Source organism: Meleagris gallopavo, chromosome 8 (genome assembly GCF_000146605.3).
Source record: "Meleagris gallopavo isolate NT-WF06-2002-E0010 breed Aviagen turkey brand Nicholas breeding stock chromosome 8, Turkey_5.1, whole genome shotgun sequence".
Classification (NCBI taxonomy): Eukaryota; Metazoa; Chordata; class Aves; order Galliformes; family Phasianidae; genus Meleagris; species Meleagris gallopavo.
Genome location: NC_015018.2, coordinates 32,665,324 through 32,689,843, shown reverse-complemented (window position 1 = coordinate 32,689,843; position 24,520 = coordinate 32,665,324). Strand labels below are relative to the sequence as shown.

General features: G+C 38.3%; 1 protein-coding gene across 1 annotated transcript in view; it reads left to right on the top strand.

Moving 5' to 3' along the window:
- CACUL1 (CDK2 associated cullin domain 1) overlaps positions 1-24,520 on the top strand; it is a 35,535-nt gene that overhangs the window by 5,109 nt on the left and 5,906 nt on the right. Inside the window, exons 3-5 of the mRNA XM_010714910.3 lie at positions 9,057-9,152; positions 13,618-13,720; positions 23,252-23,341. Of these exons, the coding sequence (XP_010713212.1) occupies positions 9,057-9,152; positions 13,618-13,720; positions 23,252-23,341 (289 nt within the window). The remainder of the gene's footprint in view (positions 1-9,056; positions 9,153-13,617; positions 13,721-23,251; positions 23,342-24,520) is intronic.

Here is a 24,520-nt window from a genome sequence, read left to right as displayed (position 1 = left end):
TTTTGACTGATTTTTGAGTTCTGTACTGACTTGTGTTGAGTCAAGCAGAGATGCCAAATGCATAAGAACCCTAAATTGTAGCAGTTATTTCAGTGCTTCTAATAACTGGTAGATAATTTCAGTCAGTCGTGAGCAGTCTTACTGCTAAGTGCATGAGGTACTTCTGGCTAAACTTGCATATCCATCAAAATATACCTCACTGTAATCATTCTGATGTTCTGCTCTCATGTCAAGCTTTTCCTCTTGTTGCTTTCCTTAAAAACACAGAACAAAAACCAAAAGAAGACAGGACCACACAATGTGGTGGATGTAATGTCTGGGACGGTCTTTAACTATGAAATATCTAGGTCATCTTGAATTAGATTTTTTGCTGCTTTTGTTTTATGATTTCTTTATTCCTCATACAGAGACAGTGTCAGCTGTTCTGTAACTGCATGTCAGTGCAGATAAACATAATGTTTAGATTGAAGTTTTCCCTGGGTCCCGCTGAACTGGTGCAGCCTGTACATTTTTTCCTCTGATTGTGAGAAGTAAGAATCATTGCAGCTGTACAGGTTTGGCCAGTTCTTCTGATACATTCCGCAGTAGAGTACTACACTGCTTTGAATTTGGAACTACCCCAAATTTTTTTCTTTGTAGCAGTCCTTGATGGCTTCCTCAGTTCTGAAACTGCAGGTTTTGATGTTTCCCTTGGCAAATACATGCATTCAATTCTTCTGCCTAAAAACAAAGTTGTCTTCTGAACCTGAGTTGAGGAAGGAATAATTGACAGCTATGTAATGCAACCTTTGTCTTGCAAAAGTTTTCATACGTAGGGTAGACGCACCTTATGGCAGGTGGCAGGAGAGTGGTAATATAACACTGTACCACCTTCAGGTGACTGTTTTTGGGTAAATGGTAAATACATCTTTTTGAGCTGCTTGAAGAAAAACCTGTATGCCTTAAAAAAAAATTGTTCTGTAAAGAAACTGTATTAGTTATGGATTGTGGCATTACTACAGTGCATTTTTATTATCCTGTGTCTTTGCTATTTGTACCTGTTGGTGACATGTAGTCACTTGGGTTTAGGGCTGAAGCATGGTGCTAGATCTTTACCCTACTATCACCAACAAAAAATGACTTTGTCAGTGTTGGAAGTTTCCAATTCACACAATATAAATAAGATGTATGCAAATCCTTTCAATGCACAGTATGTGATATTTCACTTTCTCTGATGTAAACTCATTCCAGTGGCCGACAATATTCAATTGAATTGTGGAGCTCTCTTGAGTTGGTGAGGTGTGGGTTTAATGTGAGGTAATATTTTTATGTATAGAGAGGCCAAGGTTGCTCAGGGCAAGCCAGGGTTTCTTTTTGTGTGAGAAAGCAGATCATCACAACAACTGAAATGGGGGGCAGTTGCAATGTCTTGTTCTGGACAAACTGAACAACTTCTTTGCATAGAAGTGCAATGGTTTCATGGCAGGTGGATTGCAGATTATCTACGTGTAACCAACATGCCAGAGCAAGCCATTCCATATTAGGAGGGCTCATCAGCAGCAGAAGCAATAAAGCTGTCAGATACCAAATGGTGGAAGTGGAGCATCTAAAGAGACCAGTCCGACCTGCTTTTGCTACTTTCTCACCATACTGAAGTTTATCCTCTTTCCTTGCTGCATTTATTGCAGCAACTCCCTGTGCATTTTTTTTTTTCCTTTACTTGTCTGGTAAGCCTGCCTTTGGCTGAAGTTGGTGAACGGATGGAGATGGGCAAGGTTGGTCTGGGTGCCCCAGGTACTGCTGAGGATGCACTGGGATACATGCACCTTCCCAGGCCGTCATCTGCTGACTTCTGCTCTTGCTGACTGAATGCTGTGTTGGGTGCACTGGTGTTTGTTACCCTGAGCACACCTGAAGGGCTGCCCCACACATTTTTCGGCTCGAGAAATTAATTTGTGGTGCTGAGGGAGGAGTTAGGAAAATATGAGTGGGCTGAATGCACACTCATCGTGTTTGGCATTGGGTGAAAAGCCATGAACATTGCCTCTGAGAAGTACATTGAAATAAGATGAATTTCTTGTTGCATCATCACTCTTTAGAGATGGAGGCTTGTATATCTCAAGACATGTCTAGCTCCCTTCTGGCTGTGCAGGTCAATGATCCTCTCCTCTGGCTGTTTCACTTAGGGAGAGGCTTTGAGCAAGGATTGCCTTCCTTTCTCCCAGCTGATGTTGGACCAGCTTTTCTGCATTAGTACAATTGAGTTTTGTTAGGAAAATGAAGGCTCCCTAACTCTTAGTTTGTCAGAATTCTGGTTTGTGTTTTAAAAAGAGTGATGGCAGAACACGCAAATGGATGTACTTGCTGTTGTCCTAAGGCCTATTACACCTGTATGCCTACTGATGATTCTTTTTTTCAAGATGCTTTATTTGGAAACTTTTTATTGGTAATGGACATAGCCCATTATGCTGTGGTTTAAAATAATGACAGCTGTTTTAGTGGGTAAGTGCTGAGTCATTCAGATGTATGAGGTGGAGTGAATATGCAGACATAATTTCAATTTAAATACATTTCCTTTTAAAAATAGTATAACTATAAAACTGTATTTGCATTAATGATGAGTGTTTAGCCTAAACATGTCTCTTATGCTTTGATAAAGTCATTTGAAATTAATTGCTCTGTCCATTATGTATCTCTTTAGGAAGTGACACTGGGAAGGATTTTGAGAATTGGCAATCAAAATGTACCCAGGCATTGAGCAGGCCCATGACAAAGTGCAAGTACAGTTAACCTATTATTGGTTTGGTGTGAAAACTCTCAGTTATTCGCTTAGGAAATGACAGTGAGGTGAAAAGCAATAGTTTGTTGTGTTCACAAGGCTTTTATTTTAGAGCAAAAGAGAAAAAGGGTTCTCTTGATTCTAAGTCTTTATCAGAAACAGTTCAGTTCACTGACTGTAATTCTTGTGTTCAGTGAAGTCCTGTCTTTCTCTATGTAAATAAACACTAGTTTGCTTGCATGCTGTTTATTTTAAACCAAACAGAGCTAAAATAGCAGAATTTCTTGCGTAGATTCCACCTGTCTAAAAGCACCATGCTGAGTTTGGAGCCAGTTGCTGATAGCCTCTTTACCCTCTTGGATGCTCTTGAGAGCTCAAGGTGTTTCTCCTTTATTATATGAGGAGAGGAGTGTGTTTATTACAAACAACACTATTTTCTTATGAATACAAGGGAGCTTAGCAGTCTGGTGTTGGTGGATGCTGTACACAATTGTTGCATCGTCCCCATGACCTGCAGGTTGAGTCTTTGCTGTGCAATGGCAGAGAGCTTTCCTGCCTAATATTAACCCTTACAGCTTCTGAGCTTTCTTTGTTGCCAGCTCTCAAACCGACTGGGGCTGCATGTGAAAAAATCTTTTCTCATCGTCCAATCTATTGATTACTTGGAAGAATATGTATTAGCATCTGGTTACTGTCAAAGTCATTCTGCTGTCTTAAGGACTGTCATCTCTAGGAACTGAGTGCTGTGCGTTGTGCTGGTGTCTGTCATCTCCTGTCCTTAGAAGTGTGTCAGCAGTATCCTTTGTAGATGGCCTGTTCCTTCCTTGCCTCTTCCTTTCTTTACTGTGTTTGTCTCCTGCTTGTTCCCTGTGATTTCAGGGAATTTTGTCTTCCATTGATGAGCGGGCTGTCACTTCCTTCCCCAGTTTTTTCTGAAAAACTAAGTTGATGATTACTAATCTGATAAACATGGCAAGGCTGTCAGATGCCTGATCTGGAACTTCAGATTATGTTCTGAACTTTGTTTTTGTTTTAGAAACTGTTGTGTAACTCAGTATTTCTGCTGATTACAGGAGTAGACTGCAAAGCTTTAGGTGGCTTGTTGTGTTTTGCTTATGAACTTTACTATAGTCACCACGGTGTTATAAAGTGCAAGCAGGTAGTGCTTTGAGTGCATGGTGAAACTGAACTGGGCAGTGTTAGGTACACAACAGTTCTTCTTAGTATACTTTAGTATACTAAATATACTTTAAGTTTTAGCGCAAACTGTTTTGTAGATGCTTTGCTTTCCTTCCAAGGTATGTTGAAGGTGACGTGTGTCAGAAGTTCCATCATACAGCCTGACAACACCATCTCTGCCTATTTTTTGTATGTAAGGTCAGGCTGTGCACAACACCCATGTGAAGAATCCCGTTCTTGTTCCACTGTTTGTATGGGTACTGCTTGGCTTGTTGGCGGAATGAGACGTAGCAAGCCTTCTTGGTTGCTACAAGAGATGAAACATCAGAAGAGTAACACTCAAAGTAGCTCATGTTATTTTAAAATATTTGATTCCATGGAATGCTTACCATAGTTACTAGCACTGATTTAGGAAAGAAATCTGCCATCTCTATGTTCTGCTTGTAGAAAAGAGCATAAATTGTGCTGGAAAACAAAGTGAGAACTTGCATTTCTTAAGTCCTCTTATGTATGCTGGTGTTTCTCAGCATTCTTCTGGGTCAGGTAATATATACGTATTTTTAAGAGGAAACTCAAACTGGCCATTTATCTGGTCAATGATATTTAAGGGGCAGAAGAATACCATTCTGCTGCTGTAGGTGTTCATCCAGCAGTTTTACCAAGGAACATTACTTAATTGCCTGTAAAACAGGCTGTTAATGCTCTGATCACACGGAACTGAATCAGATCAAATGAGTAGTGCTAGAACTTTGTCAGAAACCAGATGTGGTAGAAATATGTGCATCTTGGTGTGTGGATGTCAAAAAGATGAAGACAGTTATGACTATTTCATGATGTACAGCTCGAGGGCAGACTTTTTAATGGTATGACAGTCTTTGAATGAATTGTACTTTGGCTTGATAAGTGTCTTTCATAAGAAGTTTTGATAGTGTGTTTGGCTGGTGAGATAGACCTGGGAATTGCCTATGTCTGCAGGGCAAAGTAAGCAAATGATGCTTTACTGAGGAAGAACAAAAGCTGCTTTAAAAGAGTCAGAGTGCTTACACAAATAACGAGTTGGTTCATGTAGTTATAGCTGCACTCTCTTCTCACTTGGCAGGCATGGGAGAGATGCTGCAGCATGTGTGCTGGCATCCTGGCAGTGAGTGTTTCCAGGAAATTGGAACTATGCACCAGTGTAAGAATGCAAGCTTTACTGAGCATGTTGCTGATGGTGCCAGATGAATGTTCATAAACAGATGAGTTCTGTGTTCTGAAACCAAGATCTGTTGTCATTGTTTCTCTCTTATGAGCAGTTTTGTCTTGAGCCAGCAGCCTGCCTTCTGCTGCTTGTTCTTTTGTGTGTTTAGTCAAAGTATGATATTCAGATTGGAGAGAAAAAAAAGGTAACCCGTATTCACATATGTGCAAGTTCATGCAAATGACTAGCTATCAGAATAGATGTTAAAGTTTTAGGGAAGGGCACTTTAGTATACTGGATGTCATTGCTTGTTAGATGATGTCTACATCTTACGTGATGTAAGGACGTCATCCTTTCTCAAATGTGCTTTTAATTCTCATATCTCTTGGTGCTGAGATGTCTGTTATGTGGAAGGAGGTTTAACGATGTCCTTAGCATCAGTCTTTAACAACAGCCACAGTATTTTATGCTAGGAAAGTCTTCAAAAACAAGTTGAAGATGTTAAATGAATGCATCTCCATTTCAGAAATCTGACCTCAGTTAACATCTTCAACTTGTTTTTGAATACAACTCAATCACAGTTTGAGAAATCTGACCTCACTTTCTCTTTTGAACAGACGCATTAAATGGTTGCTGCTGGAAACAGTTCTTAACTCTGAGTGGTAGATGAGAGCTTTTGTAGGAGAGGATTTAAGCTGTTTTTCCATATGGAGCCTCTTGAAAGGGGAAATGAGTTGTCAGATTGATGGGTTTCGGAATGAGGAGTGGAGGAATGAGGGTTCCTCTTTTGGGAAATCCTTAGGCTAGCAGTACGTTTTTTTTCTTTCTCTATATGAGCAGCTGCTTTAATACATCCCTCAGGTATGATAGGAATGGTTTTTAAAGACTTAGTATTTTCTTGAGGGTTGTGAGGAATAAATATTCTTATCATTTTTCTCCCCGTGTAATTAAAACAGCTGAATGGATGTGTTACTGTTTCTGGACTAAGACCAAGAATAAAAAATCCCAGTTCAAGCAGTTTCTTTATTTTTTTTTTAATAAAATTACAGCAGACTGCATTGATTTTTAAATGCTGGCCATTTAATAGAAGAATCTTAGTAGCCTCTATTTATTCACAAATGCTTATGTTTGGTTGACTTAGTGCAGTGCTTTTTTTAATATAAAATTCTTGTTTATATGAAGCTAATCCCAATCCAGTTATTGTCATACTAACATGAATGTAAGTACATGGAGAAAGTTCCTATGCTCAGACAAATAATTGCTATCAGTCTGGCTGTTTTGAGCAGCTGTGCAACAACACAGGGAGCAGAAGAGACAGAGCTGGTTCTGTTTTCCCTGCACAGATTGCAGTGACTCATGGATGATCTGTGAAAATACTGTTTTTGAGTTCCTTGGCCTCTGCTCGTGAGTGGTTTTCTTTAAGTTTGCAAATCAAGCAATAATTCAGGAGAGTTTGGTTGTTGAGCTCTTTTTTTTTTTTCTTCTTTCTTTTCTTTTTTGAAACAAGTGGGATCAGGTTGTTGGTGCTCTTCTGTTTGCATCTCCAGCGCTGTAATGCTACCAGGAGAATAAAACTCAGTGGTAATGAGATGTTAATGCCATGATTTTGCTTTCCAGAGGTTAAGAACAAAACTGAATGCTTGCCTAGTGATTGCTTCCAGTGAAACTCTTAGGGCTTCTCTCACCCTCTTTTGTTCTGATCTGTAACCCTCATTTTCTGCTTGGTTATAGGGCAGTGGTAGCCAACAACTTCCTGGTATTTTCTGATTGAAGACTTGAGGTTGTTCTTGCAAGGCAGCTGGGTGTGCATTTTGATTCCTTCTTAACGTTCCTCTCTGTATGTCACAGGCTTTGCATGGTGAGCAAATGGTGTTTTCTTCTTCGGTGCAGCAAAAAGGTATCAAACCTTCGTGGCTCCTGTAAACAGGAGTGGCAAACTGTCATCCAGATGCTTTCTGTATTTTGTTTTAAGTGGAAAGTGTGGACTGTCAGTGTGAGAAAAGCAGTGCCCTGTGTAAGCTGTTGTTGTCTGCTGTTTGACATGCTCTTTGAAGTAGAATTTTCCTTCTTCTTTAATCTTAGAAGTTGCCTACCAAGCCTTTATGAACCAGGGAGTCTTAACCATATTTAAAGTTGAGGTTAAAAAGGACTGAAGCAGGAATGCATTTTGCTTAGAAATACAGATTTCATTGCATGTATGTTATTTGCAATAAATTATATAACTTCACACACACGTGTGTGTGTGTGTGTGTGTATATATGTATGCACATACATGAAAAGGAGTCCCTGGGGTTTGTCAACACTTCTATACGTTGTTGGCATTTTGCACTAATTTGTTTGGCTGTCCCTGAGAACGGAATCTGCAATAAGGTTAATAACATATATGGTTATTCCTCATTTTGATCGTAACCTTTGGCAACAGCAGTATAGAATAACAGTCTTTATTCCTCTGCCAAGTTTACTTTCCTTCCTGAAACGTGTGTTCTGTATCAGAGTTAGCTGTGAAAATTATTCATGTATTCATTAAATATATTAAGAAGGGGAGCTAAGGAAGCCAGCATAAAGAAAAAAAGTTTTGTAAATGGAGACCACTTAATAGAGCAAAACACCAATGTGAATTCTTACTGTTCTTTGGAGGTCTCTGCTGAATGTTTGTGCAAAGGTTGAAAAATCTGCTGCTTAAAGATAAGAGCTGTAAGTTGTGATAAGGTAGTCGTGTAGTCAGTCTTGAGCATTTCTCACATCGCAGATGCTTTGTGTAAGATATTAGAGCTTGTTTTCTTGCAAGCTTTTTGTTGCTGCTGCATTTTTCACCCTCTCGCATAGAGCTGTAGGACAGGAAGGTGATGCAAGAGAAAAGAAGCTGCGCTTCTTGTAAGCGGGCAACACTTTATCCTTGGCTGTGTGGCAGCAGAAGCTCAGGCAGCCAGCCCTACTCTAGTGAAGGGAGCACAGGAGGAGAGCAGGAGGTGGCCAGTGGTGGGGGCACTGGGTTTGCATGGTCAGGATGGAGTGCAGATGAGTGGAGGAATGCTTTATCCCAGCTCTGCAGATATATCCATCTTTGGCTTAGTGCACTCCTAAGCGCTCTGATGTGGCTCCCTGAATCTCCTCAAGTATCTGTAAAGCAAGCAGTGGTTAGTATTTCCCATTTTCTTGTTTCCTCTCACAACTTAGGTAAAAAAGCCTGTTTTGCAGTGAATTCCATGTTTTTCCTTTGGGAAAGATGGTGTTTTACACAGAAAAAATCAGCGCTGTCACAGTGGTGCTGCAAGGCCTGTCAGGGAGATGGCACTTCCAGTTTTTGTATGGCAGTTTTGCCTGGGGCTACAAGGTTGTGCAGTAGACTTTTGTGCAGGTTCCATATGCAGAGCTCTCTGAAGATTTTACTTCACAGTCCTTCTGACTCAACACCCTGAATATTAGCCCTGCTCTGTGTGACCAGCTGAAACAAAAAATGCTTTCTGGGAAGGACAGTGCTCTCAGAAGCTGGATGATCTGCTCCATGCCCACTCAAGTGCCAGGCAGCTGCTCAGCATCACTTTTCTGTCTTGAGGCAGCAGGATCAGTGCACATACTGCAATGCTGTGAAATCTGGTTGTGGATCGTAGACTTGATAGAGAGCGTTTTCAAAAAGAATATGTACTTTTTAATAAGTGTTTTTATTTGCATATGCTAAATATTATTTTGCTACAGGCATGATCTTACTGAATGCACCTGTTCTGACACATAGTCCTAAGCAAAATCACTTAGTGGTGAAAACTCTTCTTGCCAGAGGGAGTGATAGTAGAAACTCTGGAAAGATGTGTGGCTTGCTTTGTACAGACTTAGTGGATCACATACTGTGTAGTTTTTGAGTTTGCTGTGAAAGCGTAGCCCATGCTGTTCCAGATCTTTCTCTTGTTCAAATTACAACGTGACTTTTATGGTTTCTTGCAGGCCAGCCCTCCAGATCTCTATATTGAAAGATTTAACGTAGCTCTTGGACAATATATGGGAGCATTGCAGAGCATTGTGCCTCTTTTCATATATATGGTAAGTTTTAGAAAATTATTTTCAAATAAGATATGTCCATGCACAAGATTGTGACTAAAAGCTGAAAGGAGTAAAATGCAGCTCTAACAATTTTTCCATTCAGGTCTGGTTTTGCTATCTGTATAGCAGTTCTGATAAAGATATGTGGGAAGTAGAAGGGGAAGCTGTGCTTCTTAATGCAGACTTCTGGAATTGATTTTCTGCCCTAGTATTCTATTATTAGAAATAGGAGGAATTACTTTTATTTTGACTTGAAAGCAGCCTTATCAAATAGGCCATTATTTATATCTTTTTTTTTTTATATGGTTTATTGACTTGTTATGTATTGGCTTGGTAGTTTGGGCAGGTTACAAGGAGTATTTTATTGCTTTTAAATTGCACAAATTAAGACAAGGTGGACACTTTGTGCCTGAAAGAAAAATTTCTTTCAAAAGTTTGTATTGGTTGATAAAGCAACTCTGACTCCTGACTGGGAGTGGGCAAACTTTCATAGTTCTGTCAGGCATGCTTGTAGAGGTTCAGGAGGCATTGACTGTAACTGTTGTGCAGATTATGTATTTTATGATGTCTTCTGTATCTCTGAGAAAGTCTGCAATTTGCATAACTTTAGTCAAAATGCCAAGATTCTTATTGCTTTTTTTAATGGTAAGGAATAATTAAAGCTTGGTGTTGCCTTCCTCCCAGAAATTATCCTTACATTGATGTTGCTTAGAAATAAAAAATTTTTAGAAAAGAAATGCATTAAAAATCACATTGCTTTAGATTACATAACATTACTTCAAACTCCTCAGAAGTTATTTTCATTGGTAGCATCCCAATGTTTGGGAAGCAAAGACCTACATTTTAGTGGGTTTACCTAAAACCAAATAGTTTGCTACAGTCCTTTGGCATAATTTCACCATGTAGATTTGTTGCATTACAAAAGGAAGTTGTCTTTCTTGAACTGGGTTTCTTCTGATCTACTCTTCACCTAGTTCATACAAAATGAAATTCAGTTGCTACAGCGTCACGTGTAAGCCAAGAAATGTGTTCGTGGTGATAATTTCTGTTTTTCTCTCAGTTCTTGTCATGAATTAATATCACAACTTAGTACCTGCTTACAAATGGAGATAAGTTGCTCAGGTCTGTACTTGATTGAATGCTCAGCTCTGTCTTGGAGGCTCTTCAATCACAGAGGTCAAAATCTTCAAAATTAAGACTGCAGTACCTGTAGCATCCAATAATGTTCATGGTAGACACAGACTATCTTTAGCATTATATGCCTTGCCTATATAACTAAGTTAGAATTGAATAGATTTCCATATCCTTCTTTGTACACCTTCTTAATTTTTACAGATTGAGTCTAACTGATAGGTGAACATAGACAAAATCACTAAAGAGTAATAAACAAATCTCTAAAATGAATACTTGCATAGTAATTGTAAAATATAATATTTAAAAAAAAGTAAGTACACAATTGATATTTTAAAGGAGCAATGTCTTTGAAGCAAGAGTAGAGATTTGTTCAGGCAGTAAAACTCTGTTCCTGCAAATGAGAATAGACCTGAGAGCAACTTCTGTGCTTGTTCCTCTATCTGGCAATTGCAGTCCTGTTGTATCAGTTCTATAGTTATTTTGAAGGATAATATCAACTTAAGACTCAAACTTGTTCCCTGATATCTTAATCAGTTGCACGTGATGTGGAAGATGCTGCTAGAAAAGTCAGGATGGAAAACATTCTCTTCTTAGTTTGTGTATATTTGGAAGTATTTATATGTACACCCATTTCTGCAGTCTTACATTATTGCATCTCATTGCGTTTTCTGTCATGCAGCAGCAACTTCCTTTATTTAGACAAGAAAATAAGATTACAAAACAATTGCAGGAGCTGAAAGCCTAGTTATTTTCCAGTATAAATTCCAGCTTTGCAGTTGGTTTAATAGGTACTTCCAAGGAGCATTTAATGGAAGTGGACTAAGTTGTTGGATTCTGCCTTTTTATTCACAATGCCAGTGCTTTACTTTTTTGATAGTGATGTAATTGTTTTAATCAGGAGTTTCTGAAGCTGCTGATTTGCACTAATAAGCTTTGTTCTGAAAGGATGGTTATATTAATGCTTGGGAAAACTTCAGACATGCATTTACATGTTTAAAAATCTAGGAAGCCAAGGAAAATATAAAGGTTTTTAATACAGCTGGAATGTGTTTTTGTCTCTTGTTGGCTACGAGAGATGTAATTAGCCTTAGGACTCAGTGCTGTGCATTTGAAATCAACAGCAGTACTTCTCTTTGCTGGTCTGTACCAAACCATGTTCTTGTGTGAATGGTGGAAACACAGGACGGGGGTTTTCTTAGTGTGCTTTTATGTGGTGGCCGAGCCCTTGGGTGACAATTAAGAGGGCTGACTTTGCAACTGGGGAATTGTTCGTTCTTTCTTTGCTAGGAACATTAGTGGTTTTCTAATGGTGATGCTACATCCGTTGCTACGTTGAACATTTCAAGAAAGCATGGAGAACTAACTTCTGACTCTAAATTCAGTGGGTTTAATCTCCTTCAGAAGTTCTGGTACAGAAATGCAGATGAAGCAAATGAAGCTAGAAGTCAGCTTAGCACAAAAGTCAAATAATTGTATTTTGTATGATCAATAAGTCTAAATGAAGTTATTCTAGATGCTTGCAGCCCTTACATATGACAGTACACTGCACAGGTGAATGAATAAGGATATGTATTCAAAGAAAAATTAAAATCAGTGTTTAGAAGATAAGTTCTTGCTGGCTAATTACAGTTAGGTAGATAAAAATCTATTCTAATTCTTGTGAACCCTGTGGATTTGGATTAGTTGAGATTAGAACCTTATTTATCATTTTCTAAAATGTTCTTATGGGTGGCTTTGCACTTATCAGCTGGGGGCATTTTGTGTGTGTATACATACATGAATGAGGTAATAAACACCCATGTACTGTTTGTTTTTTTTCTTTCTGAAGTGTGTTTTACTCTCCTTTTAATGATATTAACGGAATTGTCTTCTAATGTTAGTCAAGATGATTTCTAGAAGAAATGCTTGCATTATATCAGAGTTTCTCAGGTGCTGGTATCTATTTGCTGTTTATTTATCTGTCTGCTAAATCTTGAAGTTAAATCACTTTTCAATAAATACTGATAGAGCCAAAGTAGTGACATCTTATGTGAAAGGTGTTCCTGGTTTTCCACTAACAAGAGTGAGACATTTATTCTGATATCTCCTTTCAGCACTCTGGACTGGAAATGAAGTACTTGCTCTAGGTTTTTCAAGTGCTGAATAAGAAAATAACATCACTTTTTGCATGTCTTTGTCAGCTGCATTTAATATAAGACAGCTTTGAGGCTATGAAAATAAAGAAGGTAGCATCTCCTCTCTCGGCTCTTAGGAGGATGTGGTTAGCTTGACATCGTCCTGTGTTGGTTGAGTCAGTGTGTGTCGTAGAGGAGCCTTAAGAAATCAGACTGATAGAAGTACAGTGTGTAGGCTGGTACTTCCTAGTAGTAGAGCTGCTTCTATTACTGTGAATTTCTGTTAATGACAGTTAACCATCAGTGGAAAAAGTAGTATCATGTAAGTGTTCTACTGTGTACCTTAATCCTAAGTTGATTTTCTAATAGCATGGCTGCATAATACTATGCAAGTTGTCCAGATGAGTTCAGTTGGCCTATTTCCAAGTTAGTACTGAAGTGATAGATTTTTTTTTTTTCATGGAACAACTACACTTTTAGGTATTTAATGCCCACGCATAAAATACAGTCAGGAAATCTTGCTATTAATTGCAGTTTTGGAACTGGAGAGTAACGCCAAGTGGTACGTTGGGTTTAAAGTCCCTCAGGGAAATCATGAGTAGAATTTTTTTCTGAGGGCTGAGGAGACAAAATTATTAATTCTGAGTGGATCAAGCTAATTGAATCCTGAAATTTTTAATGTAATTTAGTTTAATACAGGTTTGTATATATCACTTATTTTCACAGTACGTTAATTTTGAATATCTGTCCTCTGAGACTATCAATGAACTGCAGGAGTGAATAGCTCCACTGGTAATTTATTACTATAATATACCTATTTTAATGGTTTAATCACAACTAGATATTTTAAATGTGATATCCAGCGCTATTTTACTACTTACGGTGTTTATAATGCTCTAAAACACACTGGGTTTTTTCTACAGATTCTCATCTGGATCAATATGGTAGATGTATCTGTAGATGCATTAAAAACTAAACATCTACATCAGTAGATATTTAACTTTATTAGTGCTGTAGTACCACATGCAGACTCAATTTTAAATACGTCTTTTTGTTGTACAGGACTGTTCTATATAATATAAAAACGAGCAACAAGGAAGCATTTTGGAGGTTAAATATTCTACAGTTCTAAAAACATAAACTATTTCATTCAGAATTAAAAAGGGTTTTATTTCCTATCATGAAAACCAAGCACTAATATTTGTCTTATTTTCCAGAATAAATTTTACATAGAAACCAAGCTTAACAGAGACTTAAAAGATGACCTTATAAAGCTGTTTACGGAACATGTTGCAGAAAAGCACATTTACAACCTAATGCGTAAGTACCCTATTGACTTTTTCTTATAGTGGGAGTCTGGAAAACTGCAGTGCTTTCAGTATTGCAGAAATTCACAGTAAATAGAAAATGGTAAATGGTTGAGAGGGCTCAAATACAAATTCCATTTGAAGGCATAGGAAAGACTGTTGTTTCTTCTGTGTTGTTTTGCATTTCTGGTTGAAAATTAAGTGTATTAAAATTAAGTTTTTGTTACAAAATTTGTGATTTCTGATATACCACATCAATGAATACAAGTCAACAGTTATTTTCAAATGTTTTTTTTTTTGTATGAAGTAATGGTTGGTCTGGTATTTACCTTGATGCAATTGGTGTGTGTATGCTGCACCCAGATGATGAGTGCTAAGGGTTGGGTTTTCTTTCTCATTTCTCCTGGTTAGTAATGCCCTTCTCCTTTGACTGAAGGGTTTGAGGTACACCAGAATAATGGGAGATCATCAGTTTAATTTCATCTTTTTCTTGCTGCCTGGAAAAGTCTGTGATACAAAGCTTTTAGGCATCATCAGATCACCTAGGAAATGTGAGGGCCGTGAGGAAGGTCCATCCATCACCTAACATTTTATTTTGGGCCAAAGACATTTAATGAAATGTGGTACGATGATTCCTCCAACAAGATCATGGAAAATTCAACTGCTGTTAGATTTAAGTGTGTGCATGTTTCAAGCAATGAAAATACGAATGTGATTTTTTTCAATGCTTTTAGTCAAATCTTCAGAGTAAGTAATGTCAAATGTGTTGCTGTGCAGTTTTCTGTGAATTGACACAGGAGAATTAAGTAGAACCTACAGATAATGTATTGCAATGGAAGGGCTCTGTGGTAGTTACAGAAGTGAAATGGAAGGAAAACACTGAAAAATCATCTGCCACCTGTCTTGCTCTATATGGAGAGTGTTGTTTATGAGTACCTTTCTTGGATTTTAATTCAGTCTACTTCCAGTTTAGCAAAGCTAAGTCGTTTCATTACTGTTTTTCTCCTAAGACTTGCATAAACTCTTAACTGATCTGACTGGTTAAATCTTGAATAGTGGGATCTTTAAATTGAGATAAAGTATGCAAAATAAAATTCCAAACTTATGAACAAATTTTGAGACAATTACTGAATATGCACAGTATATGTAATACAGTTGAGGTACAGAGAAATTCTAGTGCTGTATTTTCCTAGCTGTTGTAGATTGCTGATTTTTCATATCAGATTGATATTTCCTTAATTTTCAGAAATACGACAACTCTGAAAATAAGATATATGTATATACGGGTTTTGTGACTTTGAAACATCATTTTCAATATGTGATACTGTTTATTCTAAAGTTTTATACAGATTTGGTTCAATAGAGAAGTGTTGATGTGTTATGAAGGAAAAAAATAACATTTTGAGTGGGCATACATAAATCAAATTCAATGATTTCTGACCTGTACTGAAAAAATTGAGTTCTGGTTGTGCTTAGCATGAAGAATTGTGTCCTCCACAAAAGAAGAACCAAAACACTTGTTGAATCAGCTTGTGATTTAGACTCAAGGAAAATAGTAACACCTGCTCTCGAATTTGTTGCTGTGTTTTTCACAGGCAGGCATTTCTGTTTGTAGTGCCTTGTCATTCCATCAGAGCCTGGCAGCTGGCACTTCCATCCAAGGCTGTGCTCGGGAAGCAACTCTAGGGAAACTGCAGTTCCATTTACAAGTTCCTTCTCTATTTCAAATTAAAAGAGAGAAAAAAAAAGTGTCAGGAAATGAGTGTAACATACATCTGTTTCTCAGTGTTTGCTCAGGCTGCCAGGGGCTCCTAGTCCTCGTGCTGTGGTTGAAAGCAGGAGGATGCAGAAGGGGCTTCTGACAGAATGGAGAGTGTGTCTGAGTGCTTAGTTGCAGAAAATAAAATCCTTATTAGGTGAGAATTCTTTATTTGCAGAAAAAAAATGCAGGGTAAGTGACAAGATCTTGCTTGCAAAGCTTGGGCTTCGTAGCACTTCTGAGCTCATTTACAATTTATGTAAATTACATAAAAACATGGTTGTGTTTTTGTGAAGTATGTTTACACTGGCACTTGTTTATCAAGTCAGTGCTTTTCAAATTAAAGTGATGCATACAAACTACGTGAAAATAACCTGGTGATTTTCCTTATGAGGCCTAAAGCTGGCTCTTGCTGATAAGGGTACTATATAAAATGGCTTGGGAGAAGTTGTCATGTGCAGAACTACTTAAGTGAATGTAACAAAGATAAAGCATCTTATTTACAAGAAGCCTCAGAAGTAAATAATGCAGAGGATACCTACTTGTCAGTAGGAGAATGTTGCCTTTACTCATTCTGGGTTCCTGCAGTCACTGTCACCTCTGGTGGCTCTTTGGGTTGTAATTGCAGTGCCCTGGAAGCACCCTGCCTTGTGTACTAAAAAAAAATAAAAAATGAAAAAAATAATAAAAAAAGCCATTACTGAAGTCTTTAAATGTCTTCAGTTGTGGAAGTGGCTAACAGCTCCTCATGCTCCCTAATTTTACTACTTGACATAGGTAAAAATCAGTGGGGGGTGTGTGGTTTTAACTAACTGCTGTTATTATTCCATTTTAAGAGTTTTGTGAGCTTGGTACCAAAAGCAGGGTTGCTCTATAATAGCTCTTTTTGTTTGTTCCATTTGCAGTGTACTGTTGTTTCTGCTTGGTGGATAGATCAGTTGGCTTTAATTGCCCCTGTTATCCTTACGGAACCTAAATGAAGGGAGCTTTGGGCTGGAATCCTGCTGTGGAAGTTGACAAGATCCCAGCTTTTCAGTGTTGAGAGGAAAAGAAATAGTAGCTTAAACAAGTCATAGAGAAGAAAGTAGCTTCAGAAAGATCTGTCATTTGGATTCAGTGAAGGTGAAGGGATTTTGTTGTTTCATCTCTTAAATTTATTTTTTGTTGTGGAGATATACTTCAAGAGAAAAGTCATTTATGTTACAAAAGGTTCATCCTTTCAAGTGACAGGAAAGGTATTTCCTGTGTGCGTGGTTTCTGCAAGATACTACGAAAGCTGACCTGGAAGCTGAAGAACAGCTGCTAACAGCTTCTGGTGATGTGCTTGTGAAGTCTGCTTTTTGATTGCAGCAGAAACAAATGTAATAGAAAATGACAGAAAATGAATGAAGCTATGGCTGCTGTTCTCTGCTGCAATTATCAGTGTCTGTGTTTGCCTTGCAGAGGTGTGTGTTGTTTAGGCTGTGGTTAAGCAGGGAAAGTGTGCTGGCATGTACATCCCTACGTTGCTAGCAGCTGATTCTTACTGACCTCCAGAAACACCATAATGGCAATGAAGCAAGGGGCCCTCATCTCTTTGGCTGCTTACTGCTATGGCATAACTTCTTTAGCAACAACATTCCAAATCAGGCTTTCCTTTGTGAATACTCCAGAACAGTGGTACTGCAAAAGGTCGAGAGAAAGACTTTGAGCCAGGTTTGTAGCCTGAGAGTACAGCTGTGACACATAACATGGGCTTCAGGTTGGTGTGTTGGTTTTTCCTTTGCTCCCCATGCTTCACCCTTTGGTAGTTGGATAAGAAGATGCAAATTGACTTCTTCCCTCCTTAGGGTGGTGTTTATTTTTTCTCCATTCTAACATTGATCTCAAACAACCCGCTTAAGAGCGGCAGCTTATCATCATCTTGACTCTCAGACAGCAGAGAAAATCCCCTGGGAGGAGAGAAGCACTCTACTTTTGTGTTTTTGTTTTTTTTTTTTCCAGAAAGCATTGCCCACAGCCTGGACTTACTCTGAAGAAGTCTTTCTCCTTTCACTATTTAAGCTACATCTGCATCATCAGGTGATGATCTAGAGTGTAAACAGCCAATATTCTGCTGTTGAGAACCTGGTGTTGGTTCACATTTATGTGCATTTTGGGGAGTTTTACTTCACATGGTTATATCTGTTCCCATGGATGCAGTGTTATTTGAGTGCTTGAGCACAACTGGTTTAAGTTTACACCAAAAGAGTTGAATTTGTGCTCCGAGGCACCTCTGTCATATGAACCGAAGTGCAGTAAATGGGATGATCAGTGAGTTTGCTTCGAAAGTATGTTTCTAATCTGAACAAAAGCATTAATGTAGAATAAGCCCTTAAGGTTTTGAAATCACTATATTTTTCTTTCAGAGAGACACAGCAACAGCTGTAATGGCAGAAGCAGTGTGGTACAATAAGGAAAAGATGCAGCTCCATTGCTGAGGCACTTTCCTTCTGTAACACTGCATGTTGCTCTGCCCCATGATGCTGCTTTCCTTTTCCTTTGTGTGCAAAATCAATAGCAGAAGAGAATCTGCAACTTCACCACGTTCATACAATTTTCTTGTTTTTTTTTTTTTTAAGTTTGATACGGAAAAATAAATGGTAGGTTTCTTAAAAGGAAGTTTAAAAAGGAAAAAGGGAGAATAAGTCTCTTGTGATGTGACTTGTTGTGTCTGAAGACTCAGAGTAGGTGTCTCTAAGTTAAACGGGATTAAATGGGATGAGGAGATTCCTTTCTAAGGGTCTTAAAAATAAGGTGAGGTAACACAGATGAGGAGAAAACACTGACCCTTTCCAGTGTGTTTGAACCTAACAATAGTTGACAGTAAATTCTATGGGAGTTGCAGGGATTCTATTGTATAAAACTTAAGGTCCTTCTCAAGATGTGTGGGAAGAATGCATATGTTGACAAGTTATTTGCTGGAAGTCACAGAACTGATTTGGTTTGCAGTGTTTGATTTCTAGGTTAAGATATGTAGGCAAGCAGTATCATCCTATCACCTCAATTTCAAATTTCCATTCTAAACCATCAAACAGTATCTTTTTTATTCAGAGGCAACCTATTTTTGAGTTCTTCATTAAAAATCTCATGTTCTTCTTTCCAAATATTGGAAGACACAAGTGATTGCTAATGGCCACCAATTGCAGTTATGCTCCATTTCTTTTCCAAGTGTGCTGGGGCACTGCTACTGCAGGATAATCAGCCATTCCTTCCTTAAGACATTGAACTGACACATTTATGTCAGCCTGTTCTTAGACTCAGAGGGTACTTCTGCACTCGCAAGGGCAATACAGAATACTTGTTCAGCTGCCAGTATTCTTTGTACTTTGTGCTCTACAGACCTGATGGAATAATCAAGAGGGACACCCACCAGTTTAAGAGTGGTAACAGCGGTGTTGAAATGGTAGTTGTGATTTGGCAGGGCTCAGTAACTGTAGAGAAATCATACTGGTAGCAGTGCTGTTAGCAGGTACTATGCACTCATGTTTTCTAAACAACACTTAAATTACTCACAAATTTTGTCACTGAAGTAAACTTTTAATTAAAAAAAAAAGTTCCTTTGGAAAGTTGCAGTTGTTCCTTATTTTTCTTGTTTCGTGTTGCAGCACCACAAAGCAAGGAAATTTTTTAATCAGAAATGTTATTCCCAAGTAATGACTGTTGTGTTTAACCTGTCTTATTGTAAGGGGATAACAAAAATGTTCCCATTTGATAAACCTTCATAAAACTGTAAACGTGAAAAAAACTCTTCTCCAGTTCCAGAATTCCCAAAGTCCTTATTTTTCCATTTTGTTTTTCATACTTATTTTTTAACAGCACTGAATATTTTCCATGTGATTAAGACTTGAAAGCTTTAGTTTGTAGCATTTTTATTAGATATTTAATAAAGCTCCTGGGCTATAGTATGAATATTTTAAAGTAATCTGTGGCCTCATTAGAATGCCTAGTGGCAAATGCTTAGTAATAGAGGAAAACATGAAGAAGTTGGATCTAACTTAGTTTTAGCTTATTTCAGGCTTCTGAAGAATTTAAATGACCAAAAACTATTTTGATTTAATTTCAGGAAATACAAATGCAGTATCATGAGGGATTTGGTGTAACTGCCACAGTGAGGGTTAAGCCAGAAGGAAGGTGCTTTCATGCAGAAGGCTTTTAAAGATCTAAATCAACGATTAATGTGTACAAATATGTTAATACTGAAGAGATGATATTTCTCTAATATGATTATAAGGGCACATGACAATGCCCTTAATAGCAGGTATAGTATTTGGTTACCCTTGAGGGGGTCAGAGAGTTGGACTCCTATCTTTGTGGCCCTTTCCAACTGAGCTGTTCTATTCAATTATACCCGGGTTCAAGTAATGAACAAGTAATAAGTGGTCAAGCTTCATTAGATAATTTAGTAGCAAAACAGGCAGCAGGCTTGTGAAACAAAACCAAAAATCCAATCAACCAAATACAAAACAATCTAACAACCCACATTTTGTGGACTTGTTCATAGCATTCCCTTTCTATTTTGTTCTGCTGGGTGGGATGCTCTGCGTGGACTGGGTTTGAGAGTAAGGACTGAGATTTGAAACCAAGGTGAATCTGACATCGTGAAGGAGAAGGGTGTTTGGGATCAGATGGATCCACTTGGACTCAGCTGGGAGAGGTAATTTGTTATACTGTTGAGTTGACTGTGTGAGAAGTGATGATATTTTGAAAGGGTGAAAGTGCCAGGTAAGCCTCTGCTAGTAAGCTTTGTTTAAACTGTGCAATAGCAGTAACTCCCTTTCTGTTGCTCTGTGTCTCTGTATTTCTCACTGATTTCTCACTTAGAGCAGTGGGAGGGCTCTAACTCTGTGGGAATATCAATTTCTATTCTGCAATGTCAAAGATTGTATACATTACTAAATTTAAGTACTAAATAGTATACTTTGCATGATGGAATAAGAAACCTCATTAATACACTTATTTTGTAGCTTAGATAAGCACTCAGTTCTGTTTAAGAATTTATAATTTTTAGAGCACTATTGAGTAATTACAACTTTGAACACATCTACCTAAGCCAGACTTAAACATGATTCCTTAGAATATCTTATTAATGAAAGTTCTAAAGATTTCATGTGCTAACATACAAAGCCACACTGTTTTCCTAGAAAAATTACATCTGCCAAGCAAAATCAGTATTTTGAAGAAATGTTGAAGGACACAGATTTTTTTTTTTGAGTGGTTAACTCTTAACTTTTGATAAGTAAATCTTGAGTTGCGTACAGTTGAGTGTGAAATTGCAATGTATCATCTACTACTCATTTAATCCTTGGGTCCTTGGTCTTGCCTCAGGTGCCCCCTGTAATTACAAAGTAACTTGAACCTTTGTTAAGGAACAGGCTGTGTGAGCACTGCTATGGAGAGGTGGGGAAACTTGATCGCTGCAGAGTACCTGAAGGGCTGTGGGATCAGTGACAAAAGTCCCAAGGTCCTTACAGGTACTGGCTTCCCTCAGGTTAGCGGTGTTCCAAAGCATCTCATATCTCTCCCTCAAAGCATTTCATCATGGGAACCCACACTCCACTTCTTTGATTCTGCTGCGAGTTATTTTCAAGACTATTTGCAGGTTAATTAACTTCTTTACATGTTGGTTACTTAGTCTGTAAGATGCAGTATTAGTTCAAAGGTGCTGGGGAGGTAGTCAGATGGTATCATGGAGTCATTACTGCTGTCACTCACGCAAGGCTTTACCTTGTCCTACTCTGTATGCGTGCCACCTCCTGGCACTGGGTCATAGAATCACAGGTTGGTTTATGTTGGAAGGGACCTTAAAGACCATTGAACTCCAACCTGCTGCTGTGAGCTGGTTCCCCCCCCACCAGATCAGCTGCCCAGGGCCCCATCCAACCTGGTCTTGAGCACCTCCAGGGATGGAGAATCCCCACTTGTCTGGGCAGCTGTGCCAGTGCCAAGGGTTGAAGGAGCCCATGCAGCTCCGGTGTTTTGGATTCTCTTTAACTGCTCCAAAAAGTAGGAGTGAAAGTCTTCATATCTGGAGATTTTTTTCTAAGATCAGTATTGTAAAATAACAGCATAGCATTTTTGGTGTGACTGGCACAGCTGTTTCTCACTGTTAGGTTTAAGTAGTGCTTTTAGGAAGTAATAGAGGAGTGAAAGTTTGAGTAAGAAGTGGTTAGGTCCCATTGCAAAGCTGAAGGTGAGTTTCTGTGCAAAGCAGTTCCCCATTGTTGATGTACTAAAATTTTTGTCTGTAAACCTGCATTGAGATTTTCAGCCTATCTGGAAGCATTGGAGTTTTATTCATTCTTATGGAAATCACTCTGAAAATATCTGTTCTTACAGTTGTGTTGTTCATCCTTAAGGTATTGGTATCTAGCTTTTGGAAATGCTGTGGGCCGGGTCATGGCTTTACCCCTCTGTCTGAGATGGTGCAGTGAAGGAGCCAGGCTCTTGTCAGTGGTCCCAGGGCAGGACAAGAGGCAATGGCCACCTGCAGGTTACAGAGCACAGGCTGCCCATACACACTGAATGGATTTTCCATGGCTGGCTATCTACAGATATTCCTTACAGAGCATTCGTTCCTTTTTGATATGACAACCTGTAGCTTTCTTGGCTGTCAGGAGATTAAAGAGTAGGAAATGGGCTGTAAATATGTCATTATAAAACAAATCCCATGCTGTCACCACCTCAAGCCTTCATTTAAAAGGAGCAAGCACTTTTAAGATAGATGAATTTATTTTACACAGAACTATAACAGTTTGATTACTTGGAATGGGAGGTTAGAAAAAAGCTTCAGTAATCTGTCCCTTTGGTGAGCCACTTACACAGCTTCAGAATGAGCAAAATGTAATACTGCAGGTTTTTCTTCTTCTATTTAAGTACTATAGTGATAGGTACAGAAGTTGGAACCGAAGAAGCAAAGATGTTTGAAAACCAGTGACTGTAGTGTGTAGGTGCAGGAGATAAGCACTTTAGGTAGAGCTGTAACAGTCGTTTCTCCTCTGCAAGGGTTTGTGTACTATTCAGATGCTTCATAGAGGTGTAAAAACTGAGAAACAAAGCAGCTGGTTTAAACCACAGTGATCTTTTTTTTTTGGTGGTTTTTATAATTAAATGTAAGTACAAACCTTGAAGAAAGCACAGTGCAGGCTGAAGGTCTGGCTAGCTTTGTATAAGCGATGCATATCTGCTACTGACAGTTATTTCCATTAGAAAAAGGTGCAGTTATTGCAATGCTTACTACAGGGCGTAGGTATCAAGAATGAAATAGAAATGTTTGTTTTGGTTTAAAAGAACAAATGACTCATTTAATCTGTACATTTTTTTTGTGCGCTGCTTCATTCATGCACTTTCAATCCAACTTGAGTTTTATAGGCAAGATGCTAAATAATACAAAGGGAGGATTTGTGACTCTGCAGGTGTTTACCACACTGGTGAGATTACTTCTAATAATAAATTGTTTACTTGTGCATCAGAGTACTTCAAGCTGTTCCTTGCTTGTTTTTACCTCACAGCTCCCACTGCTTCTCTGAAAAGGGGTGAAAAGTAAGTTTTCACGTTTTCATCTTGTATGATTTGAGCTGAATGCTTCTACAGAAAAATGAAGTTTTAATAAGAACTAAGTTCAAATAGGTGGCTGTTTCCTTTGAGGACATCTGATAACAAAAAGGGCACAGCTGCCGTATTTCTTTCAGACTAAAGTATGTGAGTAAAACCCTACTTTTTAAATTAGGAAGATGGGTACTTATACTTCTCTTCATTTTATTTCAGCTTTACTTTTGGAAGCTCAGTCAACACCCTTTCAAATAACTCCATCAACCATGGCAAATATTGTGAAAGGCCTGTATACACTAAGACCAGGTAAAAAGAGAAATGCTCCAGTCTCTCAGTACTGTTGTTCTGATATATTTCGCTGGATATATATGTTGCTGCTAACTATCTTCTGTATATTTACCATGCACACGTGTTGTGTTCTGACAGTCATAATGCTTAGTTGCACTGTGTAAAGAATCCAAGGACCCGGTGGTTCTTGCTGCCCATCTCTGTGACCTGCACAAAGTGAAATGGTAACTACCTGGGTACCAAACTTTTGTAGTTTGTTTTGTTTTTTGTTTTACCCAAATAACAGAGCAACAAACTCTGCTCTGAAGACTGTAGGAAGATCTTTTTCTTGTGTTCTGTAGCAGTAAAGTTTTTTTAATGAGTCGATTATGACAGAGGTTTTGAAGGTGATTCATTGAAATGAGAGTTATTGACAGCAGCTCTTCAAAAGGTCAGATCTTTGATGTAAAAAGAATGACAGTTTCTTCTCTGAAGCCATTATTTGAATGGTATTATTTTATGCAGGGCCTTAAATTCGTTCCTGAGTACATTGTGGCCATCTTATGCATCAGTAACTATATCTATATAGGAGTGTGGATAGGAATATCTTACAGAAAAGCCCCTATTTTTATAGTGCAGTATTCAGTATTTATACAGGCCAGAAACATAGTGGACCCTCCGTTTACAAAATTAATGGATAAATCACTTTTAGTAAGCAAGATCTATCTTTACGACAACAAGATTATCATAACATTTTAAAAATGAAGAGCATAATTTCAGTAATTTCAGTAAACTGCTCAGTATCACAGAAGGGGAGAGTATATATGTAAGTATAAAAGTGACTTACTTTTAAAGCAGTCCCAAGTGGTTCTGTTGTATTGCACTTAATATGATAGATGTTGAGCTTGTGATTTCCTTATTATCCATTTCAGTTGCTTTCTGTCTTGCCTGTTTACTTCTCAGGCTAGTTTGGGTGGTATCATGGGCCGCATCAGATTTTGAATAGTTGTCTTACATCTGTATGGCTGTACCTACAACTTGTGAAATTTCCTCTGTGCAGCTGGGTAGGAAGACCTGGGTAAAAGATGCTGTAGTCTTTGAGAGATGCAACAAGAACAGAATCTTGTTTTGATCGTGCGATTGACACACAGAAAAATCCTACATCTACTTGCAAATGTGAATATTTATTCTAAGGCTTTGGGTTTTTTAAATTCAAAG